This window comes from Pseudopipra pipra, chromosome 2 (genome assembly GCF_036250125.1).
Source record: "Pseudopipra pipra isolate bDixPip1 chromosome 2, bDixPip1.hap1, whole genome shotgun sequence".
Classification (NCBI taxonomy): Eukaryota; Metazoa; Chordata; class Aves; order Passeriformes; family Pipridae; genus Pseudopipra; species Pseudopipra pipra.
In genome coordinates this window covers 85,894,680-85,915,484 of record NC_087550.1, presented here as the reverse complement: position 1 = coordinate 85,915,484, position 20,805 = coordinate 85,894,680, and the positions used below count along the sequence as shown (strand labels likewise).

Sequence of the window (20,805 nt, the reverse complement as noted above, 5' to 3'; positions counted from 1 at the left end):
CTTTCTCTCTTTCTAACATGCACCTGTTTGGAATTCTTGCATAGTGGATGCTTTCAAGAACAACATTAAATACATTGTTGTATTCATCAAGTCTATAAAATAGTAGAGATTAGATTTAAGCAAAAACACCACAAAAATCAGAATGTTTTTCTCCTTTGGAAGAAGGGAAGGGATTAGAAGACTGAAATGCAAAGAGAGAACTGATTGATATTTGAAGATAAATCGATTTCAAGAGAATTAATATCTAGTTGCCGAAAGAAAGGATGATTGCATAAGAGGAAAAAAAAAGAAAAAAGGCCTCAGATTTCAAACAGAAAATGTAACTAAGATATGATCATCTAAAGAGAATTAAAAGCAATATGCAAAAATTTCAAGAGGTAGAGTAGTAGAATTTCAAAGTAAGGAGTTATTCATGTTTATGGTAAGCATGAAAATAAAAATCATTAGAAATTAAGGAGGAAAAGAGGCATCTTCTTTTACCGGACGCATATTTGTATTTTATGAATTTTTGTATTTTACATGTATATATTTTATGTAATCAGTTTCAAAGAAACAATACTTTAAATAAATGCCTGAAGAAATTAAATTCAACAGTTTAGGATGTTTTCTGAAGAACAGCAATTTCTGAAACTTCTTCACTAACAAAGAATGATGCTTGATACAGAAATTTCATGCTAACATAGAGACAAACAGCTGCTTCAAAGCAGAATTTACCCTGTGTCTTTACAGTGGTAAAAGTTTGGAGATGACTGTTTACAATAAATGCCCTTCAATTTCCAGCTTGAACCTCTTACTTCAGCTTCTCCCATCATCTGTATCTGCAGGATGCAGAAGCTCTTGCAGCCTGTTCTGCACAGTCCTTGGTGACTAAGGTAGCAAAGACTACAGGGAGAAGGGGAAGGAAGGATTAAAAGATAAGGACAGTGTGGTTGAGCAGCTCGTGGGCACAAGATCTATGATTCATGTTTGGGGAAAAGGGCTGTGCTGAAGGAACAGGAGGTATGCCTTTGTGTGGCTCTCATGATTTGAAAAGATAAAATGCTTCGTCTTTCTTCATCTTTAAAGAAAGTATGTGAACATACAGCTCTAAAACTGGTTTGGGTGTCAACACTGTCTGAATTTGAAGCTATATTGCAAATAATAATTAATAAAATACAGGAAACTAATAAAGGCTGATAAAAGATGGGGAGCAGCAACACTGAAAATGAAAATCCATTAAAAATTGCTCCCACAGTAACACCCATTGATTTCTGTAACAGTGATAATAGCTAATGGGATAGAGAGTGAAATGTGTTGAGAAAGCAGGACTTCAGTCACCGAAGTTATAAATACTGAATATAAGGCAAGCGACTATTACATATTCTAACAATATTAACATCCATTGCTTGCAAGAAATCCACGAGGGAACCATATAACACTCCAGTTTTGTTTCTGTAATAGTTATTTCCAGCTTAAAAACTTATAGTTTAAAACTTACTCTGGTTGTAGCATTTGTCATTCCTACAGATGTTATGGAGAAAATAGCTAACATCATGACAAAAGACACGACTTTCCACACCTTAAATTTCAAAGAAGTTTACTTCTAAGTATTCATTTCTATCTTTGAATTTGCAGAAATAATTTTTCTGCCCACAACAGAAATCTTTCCTTGACATTTTCACAGAAACAATAAGTTAACAAGCTGTTTTAAAGCTTTTTCTTAAAAACAACAGGAAAACGAATGCTTTCCCCATCTCTGCTTTTCAGTTTCAAGCCTTTATTTCCTTTTCCCCATGCATTGTTCCAAAGCAGCTCTCCAGGAAGCAAACACAAAACCACCCTTTACATACATTTAAAACTTGATGCTTTTGCAATTCCTAAAGAGTTGCATAGTTGGGGTTTTTTGGAATATAAAAGCTGCATTAAAAGTATTAAGATTACTTTGATGCTGTGCTGCATGTCTACATATCTTTACAGTAAAATCTAGTCCAATCCCACTCCACACTTAATATTATATCTCATTCCTCATTTATAAGGTACATAGAGGCTTTTTTCGGTCCATAAAGAAATCACCTTTGCTGAACAACATAATCTAAATGTCTGAAGCATCTGTCGTGTTGTGTGCATCCATTATTGATATTTGATTAGGTGGTGTTCAACTACCTTACCATTTTAATGGGTAACAAGATGAAAAACTTAAATATGCAAGACGTGGAAGAAAAATGAGCGTGTGGACATATTTACCATGGAGCACCTTGTAGACTTGATTTGATTCATTTCTTTGTTTCATACAGATGCAAATCGGATATGATTCAACTCAGAGAATTCACTGACAGTGTGAATGCTCATATGAATTAAAAACAAATTTTTAAAAAACTTTCCTCCCCATCTGCTATTTTTTTTAAGTTAACCAGACAGTAAGTGTTTTCAGTTCAAATAAACCAGTTGGACTTCTGTGTGATTTCTGACTTTTTTTCCATTCTTATTGTGATACAATGCATTTTCATTGGATGTGGTACCTCAAGGTTTTGGAATGACGTTGCAATGTATGTTTAAAGTTTCCTGTCCCTTGACTTCATCTTAACTCAGACTTCATTTTTCTTCAAATAATACAGTGAAAGAATGCCTAAATGTTACTTAATAAAAAAAGTGTGTTTATTTTAACCTTTTAAAATTACACCAAATTCATAGCTTGAGGTACCTTAGAGAAGGCAAATAACCAAAGGGTTTTTTTCTTTTACCTTACCTAAAAAAATAATTAACTTTAAAACAAATTTTTCACATCTTTTACAAGATAATACAGACATATTATCACTCTAATGGCCAAACTATAATTCTCTTGAAATGTTAAAAAACTTCTAGAACCTAATAGAAAAATGCATAAGATCACTGTAACTTGCCAAAATCAGTTACAATTCAGAACTTCATATCTTATTCATGTCATTAGCAATACTGATGGTACATGAAGAAGTAGCATACACATTTTAAAATCATATCAAAGCCTAAGAATGAAACCCTTCCTTGTGACCCATTTACAATGCAGGGGAAAAAAATAAGATTGGCTTACTTCAAATATGATCAGCACGTAGACACCTACTAAGATGACGGATGCAACTGTTACTTGTGCCTCTATATTTGCGTGAAGGTATTGATGCTTCATGGAGAGAGGAACACTTCCAGACTCCTGTAGGAAAGCTTGAATGTTTACGAAGATGGTGCCTCTGGTGAAAGGAAAAAAAGTTTTGCTTATTCCTGGAATGAAATACCATTATGCTTTTTTGTGCAATAATTTTATCTTGAGTGCCTGTAAATATATATGTTATATCTTTACAATTGCAAGCAACTCCTCAAACATTTTCACTCTATCCCTCTAAATAGTTTGGAAAGTAACTTAAGTACAAACCCGCCTTGTAAATCCTTTTAAAAAGAAGCAAGAAGTCATCCTTTCCTGCCCCTCTGAATCAGGCAGCAATAGACTATTTTTAAAACATTTTCTATTCCTTCATAATCAAGTCTATGTAAACTACTGCTTCAATGGATCATTTTTCAGTCTCTTAGCCAACCTGTTTGGTATCTGAAAGGTTCTAGTTGTGATGATTTGCTGATTTCTTCTTGAACTTAAGGGTAGAGACCAGTTGTATACCACCTGCAAGAGAGTCACATTTGGCAATATTAACAGAAGTCAGTGAAATGATATGCGTCTGATCTAAGGTTTTATTCCTCCTTTTCTCTCTCCTGACTATTTAGGAGAATTTTTTATGGGTCAGGCATAATACATATCAGTCGAAATTAATTCCCCCTGACTAGGTATGTTACAGGTGTTGAGATCGGAGTAAACTCATCCTCATACTTTCACTCAATCAATGAAATGACAGACACCTCTTGGAGGTCCTCCAGAGGAGGGATGCCAAATCACACATTGCATTGACTACAAGGAGCAGCTAGGGCAGACAGGGTCAATGACTACAACATAGTTCACTTCTAAAACTGACTGGGAGGAAAACTAACATCCATAAGGCAGAGGCAATGAAAAGTACAGAAGCAACATCATGAACCCAAGACATCAAGAAGAGGACTTAGTAGAAATTCAGTGAAGAAAATGTTCCTTTAGTCATGGATCACCACTGGTGTGCCAGCAGAGGTGGGCTGCTGCAGCCAGCTGTGCTCTGGCTGCCCCACAGCAGCACAAAGGCTGCTTGGGGATCGCTGCCAGCAGCACAGGTTGCAGCAACCTCCTCATCACAGGGCTGGGTGGTTTAAGAGGGTAATTGCTGTTGTGGTATTGTTCCCCACACTGAGGTAGTGGGACTAGTCTTTTGCTGTAGACTGTGAGATGGAGTGTAAGTGGGAATACTGATGTCATTGTTCAGCTGTGCTGGCCCTGGTGGAGGCAGGTCAGCCTGTCATATACAGAATGAGAGGTAGTTGTTTTTATGTAAGTGCTATTTATTAAATGATGAGGCTTATTTTTATTTTTCAGTGATATCCAATGACAGGCTGTAAAAAATCCTCTTTTACCAAACTATCTGGGAAGAGCAGAAGGAACTTGTTACAAACAACATCAACAATGAGAAAGCCTTAAGAGAAACAAAGCCAATAAATGTGACACATTTGAGAAAATAATTTGCAATGAAATGTGAAAATGTATTTCACTGAGCACAAAAAGGCACTTCACAATCATTTTTGTCTTCAAAGACAACTTTTTAAATATTGGCAGTTTTAAACACGTGAATTTCCATGCTCTGTGTCAGCCAAGAGGCATAAGTTTTGTGAAATTTTAATATAGAAAGCCAGGGGAAGTCTTATAAAGGCAAAAGAAAATGTAACTTTACTCTTACTACAATAAGTTTTCTAATGCTGAAGTTGATACACTTCGCAGCAGGAAAAAGCACAACCACTTAATTCACACAGTGGTGATGGAAATATAACTGATAAAACACACCTCAGAAAAAGTGAAAGAAAATTTAGACACCATCACCTGCTGCTGGCGTCTCCTCCTTGATCCTGTGTCTTCATTCTGGCTGATTTGTACTATGATGTATTCTTCTGTTTGCTCATCAACTACATGTGCTCCAAATGGGCCTCCTATGTCTAATTTCAACAGAGCAGAATCACGAAAGTCAGTCAGATTCATAGCTGTTAATAAAGTTAAGGTGTAACATTTCCAGTAAAGATGAGTATAGGCTGTACAAACTCTAGGAAAAAAATAGATTGCTCAATTTATATTGAAAAACACATTCTTCAGCTGAAATGCTTCAGAAACTGTGAAAAGAACAGAATAAATGTCTACTTCTTCACCAAGCAGTACTGTTTTGACCAAGTTTCTTAAGAAAACAGGAGTTGCAAGTTCAAAACAAATACACACCTCTCTGGTGACTTTTGGGATCACCAGTCCTTTCAGAAGATATTGCAGATATAGCAAAGCTTCAAAATAGCATATGGAACTACACAGAGAGACAGAGAAGTACGGCTCTTTAAGCACTTGTACTAGCTGAAAGGCTGCACCGTTAGCTCAGCAATTTAACATCACAGAATTTGTACCGGTGAAAACACTGTAGAAATTGTAGAAACTCCAACCACAGGGAAAACTTAATCAATATCCTATTAGTGCCAGAGGATTTGTTTCTTAGGCAAAGTTTTGCTCACAATGTTTCAAACATCTGAAAGACGTATTTTCAAGCTTCTCGTAGTTGTTCTCACAGACTCCTTCACCTCCAGCTCCCTCATCTACTTTTTCTTTTTTTTCCTCCTTAGATATCTCATATGACATGTGGTCAAATTACATTCCTAGTCTAATATAATTGAGAAATCAGCCAATCGTAACCCACAAACCCACTGAAAATTCTCGTTCTATTGGTCCCAAAGCATCTAGGACTATTTAAACCTAGTATTGTAATAGTCCGCTCCTGGCATGGTTGAAAAAGAAGCATCCCTGTGGGTTGGAGAAGGCAGGGGTTGGGAGGAGGAAAGTCAGAGCTTTTAAACAGTTCACAGTTCATTTGTTACTATACTAGAGCTATACTATAACTGTTTTGTGCCCATCTGTGACAGACAGAAAGTTAAGGCATCACACAAAACAAAAAAACCCCAAACAAACAAACAAACAAAACCCCCTTGATTTTACACATATATGTTCTGTTTAAATCATAAATCTTAATCACGTGCTTGAGTATTTTAATGGTTTTAACACCTGACATTTACCTGAGCTTACTACAAAGAGTGAACCTGTAAAAAAAAAAAAATTGTATACCTATCAAAATAATTTTCCCAAAAGATGTGTTGCCCACAGAACTCAGAGACTTTAACAAGAGAAGAAAAAACACAGCATATTTAGAGGGACCCAGAGCAGTGCTCTGCCCTGCCTCCAGTGAGCCTCATTAAGGCCATACATTTTAGATCACTGTCTAATGGATAAAGCTTTGTGACATTATGCAGAGGTCCTTCTGGATCTAGTAAAGAGTAATCTCTCACAGTAATCTAAAAAAGACCCTAGCAGACCTAGTGGCAGGTGGGCAGCCAATGCATTCAAAGTAATAGAAATGTCACCCTGCTTAGCAAGGCAAGCAGAGCAATCACCACCAGTGACACCCACATGCCATTCATTAAAAAAATTAACCTCCCACACATCTATTTGCTTAAAGAAATCACAAAAGAAAGGATAAAAAGATAACCTCACATGCAACAAATCAGGAGATCAAGTCCAATTGGAAGAATTTACACACATAGCCCTTAGCAAACATAAACAGAAATTACAACAGTTCTCTTTTGTTTCTGAAAGTTTTAAGTGTCATTTGGTGTTACAGTCTTTCTGTCTTGATTGATACATAACAATAGTATCAACTGGAACAATATCTATACCTTTAACTAGAGATGTTAATTATAACTTCTAAAAGATCTGCTGACCTGAAGTCATTAACCCAATGATTTGGGACAACTTTTGACAGTCTGCCTTTTACTAGGAGTGTAGCAATTTATGTCTTGAAAAGCTTCAGGTACACATAATTATGGCAGTTTCCTTTTAAGAAATACTTCTAAAATAAATCCTGTAATTACCTAGATGACACATTCAGGAGCTATTAGAAAGGATGCTTAAAATTAAAGGGGGGGAAATTAAACCTTATTTTCAAGAAGAGTGGCTTCTTCCTTCTTTTCCTCTAAAGATAAGGATACTTTTTCCATTCCATTCTGTGCACTAATAAAACCATCAGAATGATCTATAGCAAAAAAAAGATTCTCCTTTGATTGCAAGTGCGACGGAACATCATTCACCAGTCTGCACTGAGGGTCTGAAATCCCATCAGAATTATCTTTCTCCAAACAATATTTAGAGATATTGTCATAATTCCATTGTTAGACTGCAGGAGATAGCAGCCTTTATGAAAGGTGGAATCAAAATAAACCAGAAGAAAACTTCAGACATGCTTATATGAATCCAAATGCAACTTTTTTTTAGCAAGCTGATCTTCAGAATATTTTTGTTCTGCTTTACTTCAGTTTTATATTTGCCTTAAATTGCCAGAACATGATTTTCTCTAAATTTTAATCATTCAAATATGACCAACTTTTGGGGAAACTATCTTTTTATTTTAATATCTCCTTTTATTCTGCAGCTTAAGCATGCTTTCTCTCTTCTGAACTTTTTCTTAGTAATGTGGCCTCCAGTGTGTTCCTTTAAAGCAAAAAATCCCCCTGACATGATTTACAGCCAGAGCTCTTCTTTTTTATTTCACTTCCGCTAAACTCCTCATTTTGATGTAGTTCTATTCTTGAAACTCCATTACTGCTGTGAGTTAGCCTGTTAAGGGATTTGGGTTTGTGTTTGCTTTGTGAAGCATTACACAGTGGCTGTTTTTGTTTACACCTGACACCAAAGTGGGTCCGCTGCTCACAGCTAAACCAAGAACCATTTTTTTTTTTTCTGATCTTGGTGTTCTGACTAGTTGGTCTTAGAAGGTATTGAAGAGTGTGCGAGAGTCAACTCATATTACTTCATTTTTATGTGGCTTGTGTAGAAAACATGATAGAATGGGATGCAGTATCTAAACATTTAAATTGGTATTCATTCACCACAGTTTACGCATATGTACTGTGGACATCTGCATCTGTGTTTGTTACTTCCTTAAAAACAGTGAAAAGAGTGTGTTTTTAAGATGGAATTCATTGCTTCATTTTAGACTACTAGGCAAAGATGAGAGGAATTGCTCACGAGAAACGTCAGTTCTATTAACTATAAAGAGAGCCCACGATGACTAATTCAGGTGTAGCTGAGATGAGTCACTCCACAAAATATCTAGTTCCTGTTCTACCCTTCATCATGTAATTAATTCAATGTACAGAGGCAGCCAAAAAGCCACGTTTGACGGAGATTCTCTCTTATATTTGTATGCACATGGCTGACTTCAGGCTTTCTTTAATATCTACTTGTATATCCTCTTCTGCCTGCTGTAAAATGTACCTTGAAGATGCTATATGTATTGATTATTTTTCACCAAGTTTCTGGGGTAGTTATATATTATTTGTCCTGATTTATGACCAGGTCACTTATACTAGCTTCTCTAGGATACTAACATTTCAAAGAAGACCTTTTCCCTGGGTCTTAGCATCCATTTTTGCATAATGTCCTTAACTGTGGTTTTTTTCTGCGTTAGTATTTGTAGTCTTCTCTTTTGATTTCCTATTCCTATTTGTAGCTTATGAGGTTGTTTCTACATCATTGCCTCATGGTATAACAAGCTTAGCCACTTGTAACCCAAGTAACCACTCTGTCCCTACTGGTTTCCCCACTGGAAGAGTGCTTTATAACTTTTCTCCCCCCCTTTTTGGAGTTTTAGCAATCCAGTTCAATTTTTGTCTGTGTTGGATCCATCCTATCTCTCTGTGCTCCATCAGTTTTAGAAGTTCTGTGAGTCCCTAACAAACTCTTTTCTATAGCATTTTGTCAATTGTGCCTTGAGGTTCTGCTCCTTTGCCTGTCTCTGCACGTGGTCCTGGTCTTCATCCATCTATTTAACAGCTTGAACATTGCCTGCAGCCAAAATGCTTAGTACATTTCTAACAACATCAACAAACAGAATTATTTTTAAATGTTTTCTGTAAGAAAAAATGATGGAGGAGTGCAGTAGAGAACTAGAGTTACAAAATAAAAAATATTCAAAGGGGAAAAAGAATTAGAGAGGTGGCTTCATTCATTAAGTTAATTTATGCTCTGTGGAAGAAAAACCCATTTTTAGGACCTCTAAGGAAGATGAAAAGTTTGCTAAAATCTGACTATATTCTTTGCCTCACAGTCTTTTTTTCTATATATACATCTGGTTCAAGGAGGACAAAAACATTGATGTAAACAGTATATTGATGGGAGTTTACAATTGAAGTTGTCACTGATCCTACTAAAAGTCCCTTTATTTCCTCCAAAAAGCAACCTCAACTTTTAATTATAAATTGCCCTCAGGCACTAACATTTTCTTCCTCATTTACCCTACTAATTAGCACATTATATAGTGTCATTATTGGCCACAATGAGAATGCTAATAATCAAATCTATTTAAAATGGACTCTCCCTGCTCAAAATCATGGAGCTGACCAGTTAAATAGGAGAACTCGGTATTTCCAAAATTAAACTCTACTGCAGCTTTTCAAAACAAGAAACCTTCCAGCAGTTTGTGAAATATATCTACAGGTGAATCTTCTTTCAACATTAGTGAAATAAAAGTCAAGTAGATTGTGGATCAGACTGATTAAACTAAAAACATAGTGGGAACAAGAAACATAATTGATTACAATTTATTGTAATTTTTGGGTTTTTGTTTGTTTACTAACTGAATGTTCATCCCTCAGAGACTTTTCACATTCAGATCTCTATTCACCTGTGATGAATCATTTTTATTTGTGTTTATTCTATTGCTTGTTCTTCTGAACAGTTTCTTGGTCCCAACAGGTGCCATTCAGTAAGACTTGGACAGGGAGCATGGCTGTGGCCTCTGTCAAAGGACAAGCCTAAGCGCAGCCAAGGCTCTGAGGACATCCAGTCCTCCCAGGGTATGACAGAAAACACCCACCCTTTCAACCAGTTTATCAATAAAACTTCAGATCAGGGTTGTTTTCAATGAAAGAAGGATACAGAAGCTTTCCAGAGGTGATACAGCCAACATCTGCCATGGAACACCTTGATCTGGATAAATGCCGAATAAAATCTAGGGCAAGTATAAAACCCAAACATTCATTAGTGACACAAAAACTGAAAAATACCTGCTAAACTTATCTCAAATAGCTAAAAAAGACTCTCTCAAACTGTACATTCAATTGTGAGACTGATTCAATATTTTCAAGTGTTTCCACCACAGCTGTAAAGCACCTCTGGGGTACTTAACAAAGGGCAAGTAATATTCCTCCTGTTAACTTACTACCAAAGTCACATATTTGATGTATTTTACCCAAATGTCTCTTTGGACAAGATTTGTCTGGAAAACAACACCCACACCTTAGGAAATGCAGCACGTTATATATTTTCCCCCAATACAGAAGCCCTGATACCCAAAAAGGAGTTCCTAACAACAGCTAAAAGAATAAACTCCAACTTTTTGAAATTTTTCTCAAGTCTTGCAGTCTAAGATTTCTCTAATTTTGAAGACTTTGTTAAGAGAGGGCAGCACTTTGGCCACCCCAGTTAGGAGAGGCCCATCTCCCCATGACCTTCTGGCTTTGACACTGTGAGGCACTGCCATTGCTGGTGCATCCTCCCCAGCACATCTTTTCCTAGGAGCATTCCTCAGGTGCCAGTATGAAAAGACTCATGCTAAATTCAACAAGCATCCATAAGGGACAGATTTGAGTGTAAGCTGCCTCCTCCTCCAACTCAACTGCTTACCCAACCACATTGCCCTGAGTGGTGACTAATTCACCGAACAGGACACGAAGTCCTGTACAGTATTGTCTTTTTTTGCCATCTTGCCTCCAACCTTGAGACATTTTTTATGAGCTAAGAGAAAATATCACAGCCCATTTTGAACTAATTCTAAGGCAATGTGGGCCAGGAGAGGATTGCAAATTCAATACTTACAGAGCAGACAACTACAAAGATAAAAAGGCCTGAAACTTTTAGGAATTTTAGACAGCATCTGAAACACAAGAAACATATATTTACTAATTGTTTCTTTTAAAACAAATCTTTCTGTTCTCTTAGTAGCTCTGACATTTCAGAAACACCATGGTAAGAACTTCTGAATGATAATATCACATCTGAGTATGGACATCAGGATGCAGGGCCAGCAGAGGCTTAGGAAGTCTTGGTGACTAAAAAGGCTCCTGCCCCAGGTCTGCTGCCAGCTGGATCTCAATGCACAGGAAAGAAGGCTTTACCCACTGGGAAAGCTAAGGGAAGGCTGCAGCATGAGCTGGTGCTGGATCCTGGAGCCACTTCTCCACTACTACTGCTGGCTCCTGACAAATCCAGAGACCCATCAGCTCTTTCTGGTCTCTCCCAGAGAGGCAAAGGAGCATTGCCATCACAGGGAAGTGTCATGGCTGTGCAGAAAGCACAGCTTATTGCATACAGGGATGGTGTCATGAATGACTTCCTCAAAACCGGACTTTTAATATACCCCCTGAAAGGTATTGGGGAAAAAAACACCTGAAGACAAGAACAAGCTTTAAGAATCTTCTGGGTTTAACAGTGTCTCTTTAAATCAAATATACTACATGAGCATAAATCAACTAGTAAAACCAGGTATTTTTTCCATAGCACATCTGTGCCCTTTGAAAAAATGCCCTGTTCTGGAAATGTGATGCCATAAAATCTTCTGAAGTGTCAGAGCTTACTATTGAGTGGGTTAAGCAAGAATAACTCTAAATTAAAATATAGATGTTGAAAATACATGCTCTTGAGCAACAAATCTCAAGATTCAGCACTTTTAAATTACTTTTTTTTTAATCACACCCTGAAATACAACTCAACTAATAATTTTCTGACTGCCCATCAATATGTCATGCAGATGTCTTAATTGACAGAAATCTTTCTATTGATTTGCCCTCACTACGTATTTTCACTAATTGAAAGCATTAATGTTCTTAATCCATTTTTTTCAAGAGTAAACATTCAAAGATTGCTTTTCCGACAGAATGACAAATGTAAGGTTTGATTTAAATCTGATGACAAGCAAGAAGGAGAAGATTTCAAGTTACCAGGATAATTAGTTGAAAAAGGAATAGTGCAAAAACAAGCTGCATTGACAGATGCTATAGGACAAAATATTAAAGCAGAGTAGTCTGAAGAGTGTTAGAAATAATTTTTAATCACAGTGGAAATAAGTCCCTAAATCAATTCATTAAGTGAAAGAAATGTAAATGACTGGACGCCCATTTTTGGAAGACATTGTTTTTCTAAAATTCTCCTCCTCCTTAGAATTTTCCAAACAGAGGCTAATAAAAAACAGCAGCTAATAAAAATATGTTGCCACAGACAAACTGGTACAAAAGGGCTACAGTACTCTATGAAATACAAGTGGTAACAACTTTACACAAACTTTGCACAGCATAAAAATCTAGAGAAGGCAGAGGAAGACGGGAAGGAAGCCAGTTAGGTGGCTTCTAGAAATTCCAAGTAGCCCTGCTCTACTGAAAAACAAGATGGCAGTGAGGGGAAAAAGGTAATAATGGCTTGAAAATAAAGGAATGACAACAAAAGCCATTATCAGCACTTCATAACTGATAACTTCTGTTGGTATTGTGTGATTTATGGAAAATACCTAGTACCATCTTAGTCATGAAGCCTCCATCCTGCTTGTCTATTCTCCCCATCTCTACATTACAGTTTTATTCTGGTGTTTTTGAGAATTTATTATGTTATGAATTAATAAATCCTAGTCCAGACTGGTTTAGTTTTAATGTACTTGATTTTTTTTGTTTGCACTTAGGAATTATAATTTACAATAATAATTCAAATTGTTATTGAAACAAAAAACATAATAACTTGATTTTAAGACATAAGAGAAAAAAACATGAATTAAGCATTTATAAATTCATAACCACTTGTCTGTAAATGCCAGAAGCTCATCTAAAGACACTGGCAAGGTATAATAAGTTTTTTTAAATGGTTATTTTATTAAATGTAGAATTTAGAATGATCTTTTCCCCCCATCTGTTTGTTTTCATGGCATTTTTTATTAGGGAAGCAGCACTTTTAACAGCTTAGAGTTGAGATGTGATTAGCTTTTGACTCACCTGTGGTTTGCAATCTGTCTCTTCCATTCTACAGTGCTAATCTGGCACAGCAATGCAAGTACAAACGCTGTGCCAAATCCTATGCTGATACATGCCTCTGGCACAATCCTATTTGGCTTCAGTTGGAAATGCACAAAGTGTAAATCTATGAAGGATTTCACCCCCCTGTTCTAAACCAAATGATTTTTAGTCTAATCCACATATTGTGTCGGGCAGTTTAACTTCATTTGTTATCTCAGCAGAGTTATGCAGATTTATGACAGCCAAGGAGTTGATCCCATATGTACAACCCACACTAAAGCAATGAAAATGCTTCAAGGGAAGTTCCGTCAGAAGAATGTGCTGCTCCCCAGATTATAAACCTATGCTGTACTGGAAACGATGGAGTCCACACTCATGATCAATACCTTTGTTCCATCAAATGCCAGGGAAATCTACCATAAATGTGAAGAAAGACACCTGCCATACTCCTTTGCATATGCTCATTTTACACTAACTGCAGTCGTTGAAGTTCTCCTGCTCCGTTTGTTCAGCGGCAGTGCTGGAGAGCAGCACTCCACACAAAACCATATGCACAATTAAAGAAGGAAAGCAATTGCGGAGAGCTAAGACAATATACAGAGAAGGAAAAGATTCACTGACATCTCGCTGGAAAGGCTCCATGGATCAACAAGGAGATGGGGACATGCAGTACTGGGCTCCATGAAAATCTGCAGAGCTGGCTGCAGACACCAAACAAAACTAGAAAAACCCTTGAAACTCTGGAAGGGACAGAGGGAATTAGTATCCAGGGTTAAAGGTTTTGCTAGTTAAATCCCCAGCAAAAATATCCTGTGAAAATTTGAACTTAAGGTCTTATCACATTGCTATCTTTTAATATATTAACAGATTCAGTTTCCTCCATGCCTAAATGAGGTAAAAGATTACTTTGAGGTAAGGAGTGAAATATGTTAATGTAGTTCAAGACAAAAGAATGTTAAGTTATATTTTGCTTTGCGTATATGTGAAAAGTTACTCTAATGACTACAAAAAACTTTTAGATACATATTTTAATTAAAATGAAGGAACAAAACACTGAAAAAAAAAAGCTGTGGAATCAAACCAAAGGGCTTTTAAGAAATGGTTATAAAGAAATGTTAAAAGCAATACAGGAAGTATTTAATTACAGTTTAGAATAGGTGCTATGACTGATGCTTGTAAGAACAAGAGGTTATTAATCATTAGGTAGAGACTGCAACCAGTTTCACCAGGGTTTACTTTTAAACTATCAGTGGCAAGATATGGTCTAAATATGGAGTGCTATTTTATTTATTTGTGTAAATAAATCATTTTCTAGACATCTCCGCTTATAAACAAATACCTGCAGAAATTAATACATATGTATATATATATATAAAAGAAAACAGAAATAAATGAATGTTTGAAGTCAGACCTCATCTTTGATAAATTGAACTTGACATGAAGGTTGTCCAAGATTTCGTATTTCTCAGAAGAAGCAGATCTGGAAAAACTTGTCATTTCACTTTCCAATTGAAACCTTTGCTCAAATTCTGCTGAGCTGTTGTCCCATGAATCATCATCTGTGGTAAAATCTGGATTATGAAGAGCCATACACTGCAACCTGTCACACATTTTCAGTAAACATAATAAAACAAAACAGTGCTTTATTTCAACAAGTAGTAGATGCATCTGACCTTGCAAAACCTTATGTTCAATGTGATAGATTTTAATGGAAAAATTAATAGAAAAAGAATTATTCAGTACAGACTGAGCTCCCCTTGGTGATACTGCTGGGTAGATGGCAGAGCAAGAACAAGGAACCCACGACATTTAGGTGCACCCAAGACAAACAGTTCTCTGATACACCAGGCAGATGTGCTTCAAGATTTGGTGTGCAAATTGTGTTATAAGGATCTTTCCTACAGCTCTGCTGTGTCTTTCAATGCACCTGATGTAACACCACATGGAGGAAATAAGAGCACAAAACCTGCAGTTCTCTATCGGGCTCTTTAATCATTCTGACCTCAGATCCTACATCCTTCCCTTTTTACAGCCTCTTCTCTCCTCCCAAGGTCCTCCAGAGTAATTCTTTGCTTACAACCCCTGTCATTCACTTTATTTCCCAGCAGGTTTTGTGTCAGGATATAAGAAAGAACCACATACAATTAAATAGAAGAGAGCTTACGAACAAATATTTTGAGTAAAATGAAAGTAACTCACCCATTTTCCTCTGAGAAAACCTTCAGTAGTGGTGTCTTCTCTGTAAAGCCAGTGTTTTTTGACCTCGAGCTGAATAGTTTTGAAAAATTGAAGTGATATCTTTGGAGGGAAAAACAACCAAAACAGAATAATAAGTCTAAAGTAAAATGATTCACTACAGTTCTACAGAACATTTTGCTACAAGTCCATCTAATTAGTTAAATATTCTCTAAGAATGATGCTCACCTAAATTCGGGTTTTCATTAAGTTTGAACTAGACATGGTAGTTACCTCCTTATGCTCGCGGGGTACTCATTCATATAAGTTTACACTAACATACTTCTGAAAATATAAAACAAAAGGATAATTTATTTCTCATAAATGTTATTTCAGACATGAATCACCACCTTGGTACTCTTGGTATTAGGGAAGAAAACTTTATCTCGATACAGGTATGTCGTTCCTACAGCACAATTCCTTCCAAACAGTTTCTGTCAAGTCTTGGTCCTAGTAGTGCAGATAATGAAACAGAGAGCAAGCTACTTCTTGCCATATTGCAGCTGAGCATTGTTAAAAAGCCTTTTGCTAAAGCATAAATCCCAAAGCTTGAGAAATATCTGAAGACAATCAAGGACAATCGCAGTCATTTTAGAACATCTTCCCAAGACCTGGCTCTTTCAGAGACATTTCCTGTCAAAATCAGTGTTATTCGGACACACTCTGATTTATTCCATTCAAAACTGCAGCCACCCACCACCAGAAGGTCTTGAAGAAATCTCCTAGACATACAGTCAAAACATCTGTACCTAGAAGTAGACACCTAGAGGAAAACTGAAATTTCTTTTACTGTTACTGGACTGCAAGAGAAAAGAAATTATAAAATCTTAGACAATCAAATAAGTACACAGAGGTGACTGCTAATTCAATCTTCTAAATATAAGGCCAGTCCAAAAAGAAGGATTTGTGTATTTGACTTTATACCACAATGGAGGACAGAAATTCCTTGTGATTTGTGAAGATTCAAAATTCAAAATTAAAAAATTAAAACCTCCAATTAATGCTTCAGCTTGCTTGTTCAGTAGTGTTTTCATTCAGAAGACGTGCTAGGTGTTGAGCAACTGGATGTGGTTATTTCAATCTTGAGTGGCCACAATGCTCATTCAAACTCTGCTGTAAGCCCGTATTTTCAGTCTCAACAGAAGAGAATGAGTGAGTTACAAAGATTGAATTATCCAGTACCTCAGGTCAAATGTTGGGCAGATTACAACTCAGGTTGTCAGTGTCATTGCACTGACGCTTAATCTGTGAAGAGATGATCGCATACTCTGGAGCACATCTTTTAGATAGGAGAATATCATTCACACAAAGATGTTCAAGTGGAGAAACTTCCATTTTGAAGCAAGTGCTATTCTAATCTTATCATGGTCTTAGATGTGAATGGCTGCCTAGAGCTTTTACAAAAGGGAATCCGTAAGGATAGCAAGAATGCTATCAGGACTTTAAAGGTGTGCTCACTGAGAGCTGCTGATATGCTCCTGGCCAATCCCAGCATTCTACTATACTCAGTCTGCATCCAAAGGGTACAATTGTGATAACAATTCTGATGGTGGACCTTAAATTTGTGCATTCAGAAGTTTAACTCATGCAAAGATCAATTAGCTGTTTCTGCTTTTAAACAAAACAATGTGACTTGTTCCACTGGAAAAAAAAAGGCTTCAAATAATATATACTCTGTGCTGTTCTGATCTAATCTTGCATTGTGTACACCATTGACATTTCCACACTGACTTGTCTACTTTTCTTCCTAGGACGTGCAAATTCCAAGACTATTAACCAGAACACTTTCTACAAAAACTTCCCTTTTCTTCTACTTGTTAGGAGTTGGTACCAACACTGCTTTGTGTTACTCAGGCATATATATCCACTGACAATCCTAACCTCAGCAACTCTTCACGACTACTGTGAATGACCAGTATGCAAAAAGTGCTGAAGTCAAAGCAACCACAGGAATGGCAACCAGAAAGAGAGGACAAAGGTTTGGTGGAAGGTGGTTTAAGTGACAAAACCTGAGTTGAAGAATCCAGAAGGTTAGTTAAAGACATCACTTTCTTTTTGCACTTCTGTTACCCCCACTTGCTGGTATATTATCTGCCACTTTTAAATGGAACTGTGGAGCTGAACAGATGTCCAAGAATGATGAAGACAGTAAAAATGGAAAAGGTCTTCAGATAAAGTGAAAACAATTAGTGCATGACAACATCAATTTGCAGAGAATAAAAACACATAGACAAGAATAAGCAGCAGGAAACAGCCAGGCTTGACAAAACAAAAATAATTAGAGAAAAAGCAGAAGAGCCTTAACTCCCCCATGACGTGATTACCCTAATTAAAGAATGAGAGCAATATAAACAATAAAGCTAATTAGGGCATAAAAGAATCTTGAAGTCTGAAAGCTCTAGAAAGAAAAGTTGGGAAAACATCACTAAAAAACAGCATGGATTATTAAAATGAAAGTCATCCCTGAACAGAGAGCCTAATGCAAGCCCCTCTGTGCCCCTCATACTTCTGCAGAGATGCTATTGGTGCAATTTGATCACCCGCTTAATCAAAAGATAACAGAGATCATCTGCAAGCAAAGCATAGGAAGGCCCAAGGATCCCCCTGCTAATAGAGGAACAAGTCTACAGTGCTCAAAAACCCTCTTAACATCATTCTTGGTGCCCCTCAACACTGCAAGTAGCTGGTAATTGTGACACTGTGTAAATAAGGAAAAAAAAACAACGTGACACATTTCAAAACCTGGGATCAGTTTACATTTTGAATGTTTCTTCACAATCAAATACCTGGAAAATTTGGTTATACCCACAGGCAATCCATGTCTACTGAGCAATTCAACAGCACTACCAAGAGACTAATCACCAGATCAGCTCATTAACCCATTGTGGGTAGGACTGTTAATAGGATGAGAAGACTGCTCTGGATTTATACTATGTGGGGGTGAGGAGCTGGTTAGCTGGACAACAATCATGTTCACCATTCTTCTCTCATGGTTCAGACCCAAAAGTCATTAGCATGTTTTACATCAGATATGAGAATCATAGAATAGTTTGAGTTGGTCAAACTATTCTATGATTAGATGACTAGAGGTCATTTAGTCAATCCCACCTACAATAAGCGAGGACATCCTCAACTAGATCAGGCTGTTCAGAAGAAACATGAAATAATTGCATTTACACATGTATGCATTTATATTTAGATATGCATACAGATCTTCACACAAAAAAAATTAACATTCTCATTTCCCTTTCATTCAAAATGATGGAAGAAAACTAAAACCAAACCCTGTGAAAAAAGTATTTTACAAGGACTTCTTCAAAGACTTGCAAAACATTACTCACAAAGAAAGATCCATGTAGAACTGACATCAGAAAAAGAAGAGCATGTCCTGCCTGCTGTATAACCACTGCTGGGAGCATATTCATTCTCACATTTGCTGCTGCTGGGCATGGGTTGTTTTTTAATTTAGAGGAATCTTTCTAACAGAAGATTGTGTTTTTAACTACATGGCTGCTACTGTGACAACTATATGTACAGATTTTGGCTCTCTCTGCAGGAGTACAAGTTTGTTCCAAGGAAGCATGTCTTCTGAGCTGGTTACTTGCAGTCCAAGACATACTTTCCCATGCCTAATCTTTCAAGAAATTGCAATTTCTGTCTCCATAGTAACCCAGAGTAAGAACCAGCATTGTAGGAGGGCTGTCCCACCCCAGATGATACAGCATATTCTGCCAAGTCATGGAGATGTCCACAGGTGAAGTTCCAATTGCCTGACAGCAGCTCTAGAAGGACCTCACCCACAGCATTAAATGAGGGTCCAATTGCAAGCCTTGGACAACTGTTGCAGAAGCCCTGAAAACCTGTGGCTGTGCCACTGCTCCCATGGATGAACAAGGGTCACACTCTTCTGGTGGCATTTTGTACTTCTCTACAGCTGTACACCAGAGACATGATCTTCAATCTCCTATACCCTTTTGAGCAGCTTAAGGAGAAGCAGTTTCCCCTGCCCTCCTGGACCTATGGAGAGGTAAAGGGAGAGCAGGAGAGGAAGGGAATGTGGGCAACTCCAGTTGCTCCCACTGATGGGCTGATGACTCATTAGATATTAGCCAGAGGGCTGCAATTTTCACCTACAACACACTACTGTTTCCCATTACCTGTAGGTGATAACTTGCAAAATCTTCAGGGGACTTTGGATGAAGTGCAAAGAGAGAACTTAATTCCAGCTATTGAGCCCTAGATCTGCCCTCTAACCACATTTTCAAGCATTTGCTAATGTGATTACACCTGCTACTTTAAACCAAAGGAAAAGGAAGACTTTGTGGTGGCACTGATGTTCAACCATAAGCAAACTTTCAATCACAAATACATTACAGCAAAGGACACAAAAAAAAAACATCCTATAAGAACCTGAGAAAGAAAAAGACCATACTCATCCTAGTTAGGCTGCAAACACTTAAAATAATCACAAGGTTTGACTGGAACCTATTATTTGCCTTGTACTGAAAAGATAAATCATGCCACATAATGCATTAAGTTTTCACTCCCTATAATAAAAGGCATACATTTTAAATATCGGCTAATACAATGCTTCATCTCCCGTATGCCACGTTATGCACACAACTATCAGTAAGAGAGCTATTTCTATGACAACAGAAACCAACAATTCTCACTTCCATGGAAAAGATTTAGTCAGAATTGAAGAAGATGTGAGTATGGAAGCATAGGTATTGTGCAAGAACATCAGTAGTTTTGAACACAACTTATTAAAAATTTCACTATATAAAAAAATTAAAAGCACAATCTCTTCAGGGAAAAAAAGTTAGCATGCTTCCCTGAATTAGTAATCACTAAAACGATTATAAGCGTGAGGTTGGCTCTTACACAAAAGCTCAGAAACACTACTGAGCCAAGAGTTTGTAACAAATACAACAACAATTTAAGCAAAATTTCCTAGAAGAGAAGTCCAGAGTAAGAATACGAGAGCTAATTAATCATGCAGGAGACTAGTCACAACAGCATGATTTTAATTTATCATTTCTACACTCTTTTAGGCTAAAGTTTTGTTTCAGAATCTTCCTATTCCCTGAATAGAGAACATTTATATTAAATCATATGTACTGAACTAATTACTCTTATCATATCTGTAAACAAGCATAATGCACAAATAAATTGAAAAATAGAATTGAAAGAAAAAAAACAAACCAAACCAATCAAACAAACAAACAAAACACACACAAAAAAAAAAACACACTGGGTTTTGACAGCAGTTGAAACACATTCTCCCACCAGATTTGGTTATTTGTCAGTTTCTAATAAAGTCTACTTTTGGAGTTACATGGTACAAACTGTGCT

At 36.9% G+C, this 20,805-nt stretch overlaps 1 protein-coding gene across 2 annotated transcripts in view; it reads right to left on the bottom strand.

The window, feature by feature from the left end:
- The window catches only part of OCA2 (OCA2 melanosomal transmembrane protein), a 201,691-nt gene that overhangs the window by 133,744 nt on the left and 47,142 nt on the right, over nt 1–20,805 (bottom strand). Inside the window, exons 1-8 of one of the 2 annotated variants that reach the window (XM_064646227.1) lie at nt 18,792–18,931; nt 15,415–15,513; nt 14,627–14,815; nt 11,036–11,093; nt 10,097–10,169; nt 4,958–5,115; nt 3,543–3,625; nt 3,047–3,200 (exon numbers count right to left, since the gene is read on the bottom strand). In XM_064646227.1, coding sequence (XP_064502297.1) covers nt 3,047–3,200; nt 3,543–3,625; nt 4,958–5,115; nt 10,097–10,169; nt 11,036–11,093; nt 14,627–14,815; nt 15,415–15,513; nt 18,792–18,805 — 828 coding nt within the window. In that variant the 5' untranslated portion in view covers nt 18,806–18,931. Of the gene's footprint in view, nt 1–3,046; nt 3,201–3,542; nt 3,626–4,957; nt 5,116–10,096; nt 10,170–11,035; nt 11,094–14,626; nt 14,816–15,414; nt 15,514–18,791; nt 18,932–20,805 lie in introns of those variants that run through there. The other variant, XM_064646226.1, reaches the window with a different exon arrangement.